The 13,508-nt window shown below is 50.0% G+C and overlaps 1 protein-coding gene across 2 annotated transcripts; it reads left to right on the top strand.

The window, feature by feature from the left end:
• Positions 1 to 1,024: 1,024 nt before the first annotated feature.
• ATXN1L (ataxin 1 like) lies at positions 1,025 to 12,485 on the top strand. 2 transcript variants are annotated; one of them, XM_060084023.1, is made up of 3 exons: positions 1,025 to 1,125; positions 3,218 to 3,285; positions 4,499 to 12,485. In XM_060084023.1, exon 3 carries the CDS (start codon positions 4,616 to 4,618, stop codon positions 6,680 to 6,682), a length of 2,067 nt encoding a protein of 688 aa, XP_059940006.1. In that variant the 5' UTR covers positions 1,025 to 1,125; positions 3,218 to 3,285; positions 4,499 to 4,615; the 3' UTR covers positions 6,683 to 12,485. The 2 variants fall into 2 exon arrangements, with proteins under 2 accessions (XP_059940006.1, XP_059940007.1); XM_060084024.1 differs by having other exon boundaries at positions 4,496 to 12,485.
• Positions 12,486 to 13,508: the final 1,023 nt, after the last annotated feature.

Genomic DNA, 13,508 nt, shown 5'->3' with positions numbered 1-13,508 from the left:
GCCAGTAGTACTTTCAAAATCAAACAAAAATCAATGATTATTTATTGAACAAAGTTTGCAGAGACTGAAAAGGGAAAAATCTGCTCAGAATCCAATCTCTCCAATAGTTAAAGTTACTTTTTTCTCAGTTCAGTTTTTGTCTGTATGCAGAACTACTTTTTTACATAGTTGTAATCAAAGCATAAATTCAATTGTTCTTTTTTTTTTCACTTAGTTTTTTTTTTTCTTCTTCTTCTATTTTGGCTTAGCTGTGGGGCTTGCAGGGATGTGGAATTTTAGTTCCCTGATCAGGGATTGAACCTGGCACCAGCAGTGAAAGCGCCGGGTCCTAACCACTGGACCACCAGGGAATTCCCTTTTTTCATTTAAGTTAATCAGATGTTCATATTACTATAAAGTCAACTAGTTTATTGGCAATGAATGGTGACCTCATAGTTCATCAAGCCCTCTTTCCTCTAAACTAAGCTGCTTTCCACTGTACTAATCCCCATCCTCTCATTCCTCAAAGACTTTCAAGACACTAGCTTCACTTTCCCCTAGATCCTGGTTCCGGCCCATTCTCATCCCCCTCAGAGCCATTTCTCAACTCTTAAAGAACTCCATCTCCATCCTGGGTCTCTAGAGGGATCTCATTACCCTCCTGGGCCGGGGTCGCCTCGGAGCTCTCCGAGGTTCCCAAAAGAAGTCTTCACAAAGTCAGGTCCCGAAGTCCAGGAAATGATGGCCACGCCTCAGGGCTGCGTTTGGGAACCCCCAGAATTTACTGGAGTAGACAGATATCAGGGTCTTTGTGGGGTCAGGGCGAGGGGGCCGGGCCCAGTCCTATTTACGTGACCCGGCCCCAGGGAGAGGAGTTCGTTTTCCCACCAGAGGGGGGCGCTGGGGGCGAGGGTCGGACAGCCTGCACAGTCCTCTCCCGGGTACTCCTGGGCGTCGCTCTCCGGCCCGGGGCCGTGACGCAATCTCCCCGCGCCGGGGGCGGTACGCGCTTGACGCCATCTTCGGGCGCCCGTCTGGGGGGGCGTTGGGTGTGGGGCGGCTCCGGGGCCGGGGATGGCGGCGGCCGCCGTTGCGGCGGCTCCGGGACCAGCGGGAGGAGCCCGGGGAGCGCCGTGAGATGGGCCGGTGAGTGTCGCCGGTAGTGGAGGACGCCGAGTCGGCCTCACTGGGGCCAAGCAGGCCTGGACTCAGAGCTCTGGAGGAAGTGGCCCCCCAGAGCCCGTTGCCCCGCGGACCGAGGGAGCGAAAGAGGCCGCGCCTAGACCCCCGATCGCTTCTCACCGGCCCGGCCCAGAGAGAGGCCTCAGGTTCCTGCTCCCCCGCGACTGTGTCCTGGCGGGCCGGGGTGTCCGAGTCCTCGGGGCGGGAAGGGGCCCCCAAACAAGGAAGCAGCGCCTGCGGGGCCTCGCCCTTACCCCTCTGCTTGAAAGGTCGACCCCCCACTCTCTAAATGCAGAGTTTCCAATTTCGGGCCCTACCCCTTTTGGGGCAAGAATTGCGGGATCAAGGGAAGCCATAACCCCTGTCTCTTCTAAGCTCCTGTCTTTCTGGCGGGCGCACCTCTCGCCCTCAGCGAATTCGAGTCTGAGGCTGGGTTCACCCTCTTGATTCCGGGCTGTGCTGCCAGCGCTGGCAGCTCTCCGGAATGGTCCTCCTTTCCCGTTAGCTCGGTTGGGGTCACAAGCTGCGTCTTCCCCTGGAGAAATCCTCATTGAGCCTCTTCAGAGGCCGAAGTTTCAGATTCCGAAATGTGTTTTGCGTTGTGGGAACTTAGTGCACAGGCTTGGCTCTTTGTTATTCCTGCAGACCTTTTGCCTCTTTCAGTCCTTTTATTAGCCTGTGTTTGGCTAACCCCTCTGTGACCTAGAGGCAGGTTTTCTTTAATGCTTTAGTTGTGAGAAGCAAGTATCATTCTGAAATTGAAGTTGTGACCCTATTTTCTGTTGGGAATGAGAGAAATCTAACTGCTTTTCAGTCAGTGGAACTGCTGGCAAAGAAGGGATGCAAGACTCGTGCCCACTGTGTAAACTTGTGTTTTTGGAGCCAAGAATTTGTCTTTCCACCTTGTTTTCCTATCTTGTCACTTTTTTCTTTTTGTACATCTGCACCTTGCTGATCTTAAGAGGGAAGTGTCGGGGCTTCCCTGGTGGTGCAGTGGTTGAGAGTCCACCTGCCGATGCAGGGGACACGGGTTCGTGCCCCGGTCCGGGAAGATCCCACATGCCGCGGAGCGGCTGGGCCCGTGAGCCATGGCCGCTGAGCCTGCGCGTCCGGAGCCTGTGCTCCGCAACGGGAGAGGCCACAACAGTGAGAGGCCCGCGTACCGCAAAAAAATAAAAATAAAAATAAAATAAGAGGGAAGTGTCTTCAGTTTGGTTTGAGGCGTGCAGTGTTCTTTAGGACTTGGACAGCACAGTGGGTAGTAGTTTCTCTGAGTACTGGCCAGTAATACTTTCTCTGTTTTTAGAGATTAAGGCTCTGTTCTTCAGTGCTTAACGTTTCTGGCATGTGTAGATTCAGATATTGACAGTTTAGCATGAGTTTTGTTTCCCACTGGTAGGCTACATGAGGACGAAGGGAATGTTTTCAGTTTCTGTTACACCCGATTCAGCACGTGGTACAAAGTTGTCACTTAGAAAATTTTACACACACACACAAACACACACACACACAGGAGCCTGTTTTTTTACCCTGGAAATCTGCTAATAAGGCTTCCCTTTGAGTGATTCCCCCTTGACCTCTTTTTCTGCCCCAGAAACATAAATAATTGTTCTTTTTCGTCTAGTGCCTCTTATCTCATTTAAATAACCTCCACATATGTGTTTTCATCAGCCCTGAATAAAAGTGAAATATGTGAGGCTGATTTTTCCTGCTTCCCTTTGTTCACATGGGGACAATGTTGAGTTTTCCACTTTTATTTGTACATTTACCTGAAATTGGGATTGGAAGTAAATTTAACCTTTGGGGAACAGGTACAGGTAGAGAACGAAGAATATGATGTTAAGGAAAACAATGAAGCTTGACACATGGAAATTTTTTTCCAGAGATGTCATCCTACAAATTAGAATTGAATGTGCTGTTACCTTGGGAGAAGAGTAGGAGACAGGGGTTCCTGGACTTTAATGTCTTTGTGGTTTTGGAATTACCTTTCTTGATGATCCTGGGGAGGATCAGAGGCTAGGTTCCTGCTTACTCTATTCCTATTTCTGTCTCCTAGGCTCCCAAGCCAGTGGGGAGGACACTGCTTCTTATTACAGCTGCTCAGAAGCACCACTGGGAGCTCAGGTAATACAGGCGCTTTGGATACCTTGTTGTGGAAAAACATCTGGAATTCAGCAGTGGAAAAACAGAAGAGAGTGTAATATCATAGAAATCTCATTTCAGATCCAAAGAACTGAAGCCTGATAGGAAGAAATAGGTGACAAATTTCGTATGTGTTGAAATGTTAGACCAAAAAGATACTTTATGAAAATGGACAAAAGCATGTGTGAAAGGTGATAGAGAAAGGGGAGAGAGAACTTTCTCATGAATCATATAGACCTGAGATAGCAATAAACAGGCATGTTTGGAGGAATAGAACCAGAATTTTAAGAAGTGGTGCCTAGAGCAGACCTACAATGGAAAAGGAGCCATTGGCAAAAGAAAAAAGAAAGGGAATGCATGAAGAAGGCAAATTGAAGGTGGTCAATGGGAAGAAAAGAAGTCTTGCCAAACTAGGGAACACAAAGTCTATGTGAGGTCAGAAGAGTTTTGTTGCCCTTTGGAGAGGAGAAATAAATAAACTGTAGAAAACACCAGTACAATCACCCTCCGCATAGGGCCCAAGTTTGAATGTAGTATTTCATGGGGTGAAGAAGATACTTTCATAACATGTTTAGGGAACAACGTTTTAAAAAAAAAAACAAGATGTGCAGATCTCAGGACCTATTGACTGACCCCTGGGTCCTTGGGGTAGTGGCGATAGGAGGCAAAGGAGGATGAGAGTTTAGGCAGGCCCGGGGTGAGGGGATGGGGCTAGGTGAGATAATAACCCAAATTAGGCCGGGGAAAGGAGGCAAGGATGAGGTCATACGTTCAGGAAAGAAGATAGCACAGTAGTGTTTGGCAAAAGGAGAAACTTAGGAAAAGGAGCCAGCAGCAAAGACCACGTGTTCAAATCCCCCTTAAGGGAAAAGGCTTAGAATAGTCAAGGTCCCCATCAGAGGAACAGCTAATCATGAAGCTGTTGGTTTCCCTGGGGTTGTGGAGCCCACAGGTTATTTATGCATTGTTGGATGCTTGTCCTTGTAGCTCTTTGTGGTTTCCGTGATTGTTTCTTTCGTGTCCTAGGCTGGATGAGCGAGAAGGGTAGCATCTTCGTCTGCTCCTTTCTCATTCCTCTTTTTTTCCAGCAGTCCCCTTTGTCACATCTTCCTCCGTGGACACAGTTCCTGCTCTTTCCTTTGACTTGGTTTACCCCTAGGTTACTTTTCTTTGCCTCTGATTTGTTCCCTAGCAGATGTGGGCGCCCCAGCCAGCAGCAGAGAGGGGTGCAGGGGAGCCACAAAGAAGCCCCTTCTGATGCCCCAAGGAGCAAGCCGACCCCTTCCAGGCTCCAGGAACACCACAAAGCAATATGAAACCTGTTCATGAGAGGAGTCAGGAATGCCTTCCACCAAAGAAACGAGACCTCCCCGTGACCAGCGAGGATATGGGGAGAACTACCAGCTGCTCAACTAACCACACACCCTCCAGTGATGCCTCTGAATGGTCCCGAGGGGTGGTGGTGGCCGGGCAGAGCCAGGCAGGAGCTAGAGTCAGCCTGGGGGGTGATGGAGCTGAGGCCATCGCCGGTCTGACGGTGGACCAGTATGGCATGCTGTATAAGGTGGCTGTGCCACCTGCCACCTTCTCCCCAACTGGCCTCCCGTCGGTGGTGAACATGAGCCCCTTGCCCCCCACATTTAATGTAGCGTCTTCACTGATTCAACATCCAGGAATCCACTATCCCCCAATCCACTATGCTCAGCTCCCGTCCACCTCTCTGCAGTTTATCGGGTCTCCTTATAGCCTTCCCTATGCTGTGCCACCTAATTTCCTACCGAGTCCCCTCCTTTCTCCTTCTGCCAACCTTGCCACCTCTCACCTTCCACACTTTGTGCCATATGCCTCACTCCTGGCAGAAGGAGCCACTCCTCCCCCCCAGGCTTCATCCCCGGCCCGTTCATTCAACAAAGCCCCCTCTGCCACCTCCCCACCTGGGCAGTTGCCACATCACTCGAGTACTCAGCCACTGGACCTCGCTCCAGGCCGGATGCCCATTTATTATCAGATGTCCAGGCTACCTGCTGGGTACACCATGCATGAAACCCCTCCAGCAGGTGCCAGCCCAGTTCTTACCCCTCAGGAGGGCCAGTCTGCTCTGGAAGCAGCCGCTGCCAATGGACAGAGACAACGAGAGCGAAATTTAGTGAGACGGGAAAGCGAAGCCCTCGACTCCCCCAACAGCAAGGGTGAGGGCCAGGGACTGGTGCCAGTGGTAGAATGTGTGGTGGATGGACAGTTGTTTTCAGGTTCTCAGACTGCGCGGGTAGAGGTGGCGGTGCCAGCACACCGAGGGACCCCAGACACCGACCTCGAGGTCCAGCGGGTGGTTGGTGCTTTAGCTTCTCAGGACTATCGTGTGGCGGCAGCTCAGAGGAAGGGTGAGCCCAGCCCCCTCAACCTGTCCCATCATAACCCCGACCATCAGGGTGAGGGGCGAGGGTCAGCCAGGAACGCAGCAGAGATGGCCGAGAAAAATCAGGCCCGAGGGTTCTACCCTCAATCCCATCAGGAGCCCCTGAAACACAGACCTTTACCCAAAGCAATGGTTGTAGCCAATGGCAACCTGGTGCCCACTGGAACTGACCCAGGCCTGCTACCCATGGGCTCGGAGATCCTGGTGGCGTCAAGTTTGGACATGCAGGCCAGAGCCGCCTTCCCAGACAAGGAGTCAACGCCACCCCCCTTTACCTCTTCCCACTTGCCCTCCCATTTCATGAAAGGCGCCATCATCCAGCTGGCTACAGGGGAGCTGAAGCGGGTGGAGGACCTCCAGACCCAGGATTTTGTGCGCAGTGCCGAAGTGAGCGGGGGGCTGAAGATTGACTCTAGCACAGTCGTGGACATTCAGGAGAGCCAGTGGCCTGGATTTGTCACGCTGCATTTCGTGGTGGGTGAGCAGCAGAGCAAAGTGAGCATCGAGGTGCCCCCCGAGCACCCCTTCTTTGTATATGGCCAGGGTTGGTCCTCCTGCAGCCCTGGGCGGACTGCACAGCTCTTCTCTCTGCCCTGCCATCGGCTACAGGTGGGAGATGTCTGCATCTCTATCAGTTTACAGAGCTTGAACAGTCACTCAGTTTCTCAGGCCAGCTGTGCTCCCCCAGGCCAGCTGGCTCCTCCCCGAGAAAGGCCTGAGAGGACAGTCTTGGGACCCCGAGAGCAATGTGACAGTGATGGGAAAAGCCAGCCGTTAGGCGAGGGCTCCCGAATGGTAGAGCCCTTGCAGCCAGAGCCTGGTGCTCAGGCCTGCTGGCCAGCCCCGAGCTTCCAAAGATACGGCATGCAAGGGGAGGAGGCACGGGCTGCGCTGCTCCGTCCCTCTTTCATTCCACAGGAGGTAAAGCTGTCCATTGAAGGGCGTTCCAATGCAGGAAAATGAACCTCTCCCAGACCCGGACTGGGATGCTACCCCAGAGCTGGGCCTCACCGTGAGCAAGCAGAGGATTTGCACATGCCGAGCAGGGGATGGCTCTCTTGGCAGTGAGGTTAGTGGGGAAGAGAAGGCGTGAAGGCAGCCTCCCAAGGCAGGGTCTGTTGCCCATTACCCCGTGGCATCTTTTCAGAACAGCCCCAGAGGGTGCTGTGATGGGGAGCAGCGGGCCCGGGCCAAGGAAGGAAGGGGGTGCACGCAGGATAAGAAACATTCCAAATATCAGGGCCTCCCTGTTCTTTCCTCCTCATCCCTAGCTCCTGCAAGGAGAGAGTCAGGCTTTGGGAGCAGGTGCAGAGGGAGGGAGCAAAGAAAGAGCCAAAAATGATGATCCACAGCTTATAGTAGCAGTTCAGCTATCTGAAGTTTGTTTGTTTTTTTTTTTTTCCTTCCTTTTTTGTGATGGGAGGGCAGGAGGCCCCATGCTTGGAAATAAGAGGGTTCCCACCCAGAACTCTTCTTTTGAGAGCTGTGCACTTTAAAGGGTAGTTTTGTTACGGATGTCTAAGGCTGGGTGTGCAGGGGACTCTGCTTCATCCTCTGCTTCAGCCCTTTCCCATCTCTCCCCATCATTCCTCCCACAAGGCTTCTAGCATTAGGAGAGAGAAGCCGCTCCAGGGTTCAGAGTGAAGTACTGCCTTGGCGGGGACCCAGTCACGGGACTTTGGGAGAAAGACCTGATGGCCAGACTGACCGGGCTCTAGGCAGGGCTTCTGGAAAGGTAGCTGACCTAACAAGGCTCCTCCTACTCAGCATGCCAGACCCACTTTGAAACTGTACTGAATCTCTAGTTGGTAATGGTGACTTTTGAAAGAACCAGTGGACCCTTTTCCCTAGGCCCCTACACCCGGTCCTCTGTCTGTCTATGTTGTGCCTAAGTGCCTGCACTGCCCCCACCCTTCTGCTGACCTAACCTGTCTGCATGGTGTCTTGACCTGGGCCTATTTGTAGCTGCACTGCCTTTCCCCTTCTGCAAAACTGGTTTTGCCCACTCTGACCAAGACCTCTAGTTTTTGGTGTGTAGGGGTCTCTCTGGTTTCCCTTTCAGTTCTATTCTCTATTTTTAAAAACTCAGAATCATGTCCTCTCCTCTTCTGCAGCTGAACCAGTTGGTGGAGAAACGAATGGAACTATGCCCCGGGGTGGGACCAGTACAGCTAGCTGGGCAGTGCCCATCCTTGCGTTTTTACAGAGTCCCTCCCATCTTACTCCACTCCTTCTCCCAGCATTCAGGCTTCTCCAGGCTGTCACCTCCCATAGCCAGCTCTAAGGTTTTGGGATACTCTTTTTTTTTTTTTTAATTTTGGCCACACCATGTGGCATGTGGGATCTTAGTTCCCCGACCAGGGACTGAACCTGGGCCCTCAGCAGTGAGAGCGCAGAGTCCTAACCACTGGACCACCAGGGAAGTCCCTGGAATAGTCTTGGTAATGTTTCAATACCTGAAAAGTCTCCTAGACTCCATTTCACGGTGGCGTATTCCTCTGCAAAGAGTATTTTCAGTCTTAGTTGCATTTGCCCCCTGTGTCTTAAACTCACTTTTTCTTCACGACTTTGAGCATCACCTTGGACTGTGGGATTCCAGTGGGTGTTGAGAATTAGGCTTCTCCCATCAGCTTTCAGGTGGGTGGGTGGGTTTTTTGTTTGTTTTTTCGGGGTCTTTAGACTCTTGAACAACTCAGGGTATTGTCCACTCAGCTCTTTTATGAGGCTTCTCCTGGGGTATGACCCTGGCATTTCCTTTCAAGACGGACTGGCCAAGGCCTAGCCTGTTGTCAGGAGTCCCAAACCTCTGAGGTCTGATCTCTGCTCTGTCAGAGACTTTAGGCAAGTCTTGTGACCTCTCGCTTCTTCACTTCCTCCCCAGCTGCCAAATGGGGATGAATAATCTTACCTACCTCCTGGGGGGAGGGGGAGTTCTGAGAATGGAGTCCTTCTTAGTGTTCAGGTGCTAAAGGTTGTTCTCCTGGGGGAACAAAGTGACTGAGACTGGCTTGTTCGCTGCAAGCCCTACACTCCACTGTTTCATTCCTTGAGAGCAGTTACCTGGTCAGTCAGCTTTTGGAGGCCCGTCCAGAGGAAGCTGCTGACCTGACCACAAGTAAGTAAGTCTCCAGTTCACCTCAGAACCAAATACCAACCGTGTCTGGTGAACACTCAACCTTGTACACATTTGGGATCATGTCTTTTCCCTTCTCTGTCCCCTTTCTCTCTGAATGCTGCTTTCTCTGGCTTGTTTCCCACAGTTGGGGGCCTGTGGGGCTGAGTCTCGAGGAATCCTCTCAGAGGACGGCCCTCGGAGAAGGCCTTGTTTCCGGCTGTCCCATGAGCAACTCATTCCTAGTTTCTCATGCACGGGTTTCTCAGAAACATCCTTCCTCATTAGGAAGGCTCATCAACTGAATATAGCGACAGGCACACAGTGGACACTAAAGAAATATCCACCAAGGGTACCAACCGAGCTTCCTCCTTAGGGGAACAAACCTATATCTAACCAGATACAGGCCAAGTAGTTTAAATACAAGAAACCCTCACTGCCCAGCCTGGTAACTTCCCCTTAATCCTGGAAAGAGAAAACCTTGTGCACCTTGGCAAGTTGGGCCCTGAACTTCCTGCTGCTGTTCCTCTTCTGTCTCTTGCCGGTGAAGCAGCACCGGCACCTCCTCTGACACTGTGCCCTGCATGTGTGATCTATTAATACATGATTTTGTTGGGCTGCAGAGGTGTCTTTTGTAAAGTATAGTCTCCCAGGGAAAAAGCTCTGTGCTCTAAATCTTGGTCAGAGCTGAGGCATTCCCCTTACCTTTTCCCTCTGTTTCAGCCTTTTCTTCCAGGCATGAGGAATGAGAGTAACCTGTGGTGTGTCCATTCTTCCTTTTAAAGATTTCGTAAGTCTTTTAAGAGACCTAAGAGCAGTTTTGAGACAGCATTTTGGTGGGAAGCTGTCAGCTTTTGGGGGAACGGGCAGTTAAAGAAGGCCAATGTCATGAGTAGGACAGTCCCAGATCTTAGGGGTAGAAAGGAAGATGGCTAACTCTGGCATTAAACAAGAGATGCTGGGGCTTCCCTGGTGGCGCAGTGGGTGAGAGTCCACCTGCCGATGCAGGGGACACGGGTTCGTGCCCCATGTGGGAAGATCCCACATGCCGCGGAGCGGCTGGGCACGTGAGCCATGGCCGCTGAGCCCACGCATCTGGAGCCTGTGCTCCGCAACGGGAGAGGCCACAACAGTGAGAGGCCCGCGTACCGCAAGAAAAAAAAACAAAAAAAACAAAAAAAAAAAAACCAATGCCTATACCAGTTGGGGAGTAGGGGAACCAGGTGAAGGATGGTAATACATCCAAGTCTTGGATCATCATTCCTATCAAGATTAGTGTACACAGAGGAGGGGGAGTGGCATGGGGGAAGGGGAGACTGGGAGGTCAGAGCTGAGCACTTGTACCCAAGGGGGAGGGACCCCTGGACTGACCCTTCTACACTCTTGGTCCCAGTTGGTCATAACACCAAGGGCTTTGGTCTGTGCTGCTTTGCCACTGCTGCTGTCTACTCACTGTCCTGCTTGCTGCCCTTTATAGCTCTCTGTCTTTCTGTGTCTTTGGCCATATAGGTGAAATCCAGGCATCCTGTCCATCCTTACATGTGCAAGGGTTACTTTATAACAAAGTCATCTTGAGTAGGGATAGTATGAAATGCTGCTGGTGGGCTGGTGAATCCAAAGGGATATGGCTTCAGTGCTTGTTGGGAGCCCTTTGGCTCCAAATATCTGACTCTCTTGAGGGAGAGACAAGCAGGTCCTATAAGTGGGTGTTTTCTTTGTATTAACTTCTTTCCTTTATGATATCTTGTGTCCTGTTTTAAAAATTAAATGATGGGGAACCAGATTAGGGCCTGTGTCAGCATCCCAGGGAGGTTCATCTGGCTCCAGTTAAATGGATTCTGGGGTTGGGGGAGCGTTTGAAGTTTGAAATAGACCCTCGGGTGGGGTTTAGTTTTATTTTTACCACTGGGCGCCATAGAAGATGCACAGGGTGGTGGTATGATTTAAACCTGCAACAAGCAGGCATGTTGAAGAGTTGAGTGATCACACTGGAGATAAAGGGTGGACGTGGGTTCACTGGGCAAGGGCTTGGGTCCATTGGAGTAAAGATAACCAGATTGGTTGAATTGGCCATGGGAGATTAAGTCACAGTCTTAAAAGCAAAGCAAATAGGGCAGAGGCCAAGTTTTAGGGAGACTTCTTGGCCTCCTAGGGCTAAGTTTACTAAACCACACTGAAGCTACAATACTTTCCAGATGGGAAAAAGTGTACACTACAGTTGAAGAGCTGAATCGCGTTAGGTTGGATGTTGACCAGGAACCTGTTAGCCCTTTGCCGGGAAGCCTTCACCCTCCAGCATCCCTGGGAGAGGGAAGGCCTCCCACATTATGCAATAATAAAATAAGCATCTGGGTCCTTGCAGCTGTCAGTTGCTCTTTCAACTCTAGGATCCATCTTTGGGCCAGAATCCTGGTCTGGGCCTAGGATGACACTGGCCCTTGAGATGCTAGAGTTGACTGCACTCTCTCCTTACCTGCAGACTATGCACAGTGCCTGGGGCGGAAGGAGGAGAGGTGGTGCGGTTTACCCTGCTGAGCCTCCCCAGCAGGAACAGTAGTAATAAATGCACTTTTCACACTAAGGTTTCTTTATTCGTTCTCCTGTTAAGCCTAGATCCTCCCCTGGTAGACTGCAAATTCAAAGTCTGTGTGATCCCCCAAGCCATTCTGCTGCAAATGCTCAGCAGTGAAGATGGCCTCAAACTGGGTTCCTGTCTACAGTGTGTGTGGCGGCAGCCCATGTGCCTTTACCTATTGTCAAACTTTCAAGCATTTATTTCTGTCTTTATGACTGTCATGGGGACTGAGGTTCTTCAGAGAGAGAGAGCGCGCGAGTGTGAGCAAGCTGATGACACAGTGGTTTTACACCCACTCCCCAGACAGGGAGTATGCACATGGTTGTGAGCTGTGAGTGGTTAGTGCATTGCTGATGTTGCTGAAGGCAGGGTTCATCCCTCATTGCGTGACACTCGCATTCAAGAGAAGCTTGTGTCGGGGAAGAGACTCGTGGCAAACTTGAAGTATTAAAAATAAGGCTGTCCCCCTACAACCTTCCTAGTCACACACAGGATCCCTGTAGCCAAAACAGTATATGTTCCAGCTGCAGAGAGCAGACTGCTCTCAGCTTGCACAGCACCTTAGGGGAGGGAAGAATATATGGATAGGGAATGGGGTGGAGAAAGGATGGAAATGTTGTCATCCAGGTGGCTTTAGGGTCCTCAGGAGTAGTAGAGAAGGACGGCACTGGGGAGGTCTGATGGATGGATCTGATTTGTGTAGGAGTTCCCTGTAGATAAATTACTGATCCCCCAACTACTATCCCCAGTATGTAATGGCTAAATTAATATGTAATCAACTGCATTGTATCTAAAGCCTTAGAACTAGTCAGGTGCTCCCCCCACCCGATACCATTTCTTACCCTCTAATCCTACCTGATCTTTAACAAAGCATTAATAATTCTAAGGATAATCTCTATTTTGTTGTGCTTTTTTGTAACTGTTTTAAATAAATCAATTTGTACTGTATATTTGTACTTTTGTGAGATCCTTTTTGCTGTTTTACCATTTTAAGTCTCTGTACTTGGCTACACACAGATTGTATTTTTATTGTTAATGCTCTTCTTATGGATACCTGCATTTAACTTGTGGACTATGTAAACACAATATATATCAATATCTATATATCTATATATCTATCTATATAAACTACTAGCTTTTCCTTTTGGTGTTTGCGCCTTCTTCGTATCCCAGCCTTAGATGGTGGCCATGGGGTGGGGGATAGAAGGCCTATGCGACAGAGCTTGTCAGAGAGAGCAAATGGTGCCCATCTTCATGTGGTGGGCTGGGGGCAGATTGCACGAGCTAGTCCTGAAGCATGGTCTGTGTGTTCTGTTGTGTGTATTTCAGGGACCCAGAAATCTACCTGTAGACTCAGATACTGTTCTAGCACAATTAGTCACAAGGACCTGTAGATGCCCTCACTGCTGGCCTTTTCTCCAATTCTCTTCTCAGGAATACTGCCAGACATTTCTGGAATAAGTCAGCTCCCGAACTTAGCTTGCCACTAGTAAGAGGTGAAGCACTCAGATACATGATAGTTACTCATACATTTATTGAGCACTTGCTACATGCCACAGAATAGCCTAGGTGCATTATATATTAACAACCATTTGTTGCTAGTACTATTATTTTCATTTTGTGGGTGGGGAAACCAAGAGGTTTAAGTAACTTACCCAAAGTTACACAGCTATTAATTAGCAGTAAAGAATGTTAAATCCAGGCACCTAATTCCTGAGTTTGCGTTAACTCACAGTTCGTTGTAAAAATTAAATGAGATAATCCACGGAAGTGCTCAGAACAACCTTTGACACATAATGAGTGCTCAACCATTTTGAAACATCCCAAAGTAGGACTTCCATGTGGGGCTCTGTGAGAAAAAGCCATTTGGCTCAATTAAATAGTTTCTTTTAAATGTCCAGTGTTTTGTAATAAGCTTATTAATATTTTTGTATTTTTCAAGACAAATATTTCGGCCTGCCTGGTGGGAATTAACCCTGGTTTGGTGGGGGGTCAATTAACACTCTTAAATAGCCTTGAACCTGTGGAGGTCAGAGAGGAGTCCCAAGTTTCCTTGTTACGATATTGGAAGAGGTCCAGATTCCTGGCATAGTTATTTTTCT

This window comes from Mesoplodon densirostris, chromosome 19 (genome assembly GCF_025265405.1).
Source record: "Mesoplodon densirostris isolate mMesDen1 chromosome 19, mMesDen1 primary haplotype, whole genome shotgun sequence".
In the NCBI taxonomy this organism is placed as follows: domain Eukaryota; kingdom Metazoa; phylum Chordata; class Mammalia; order Artiodactyla; family Ziphiidae; genus Mesoplodon; species Mesoplodon densirostris.
Note: the sequence above shows the minus strand (reverse complement) of the source record. Positions and strands in the feature narration are given on the sequence as shown.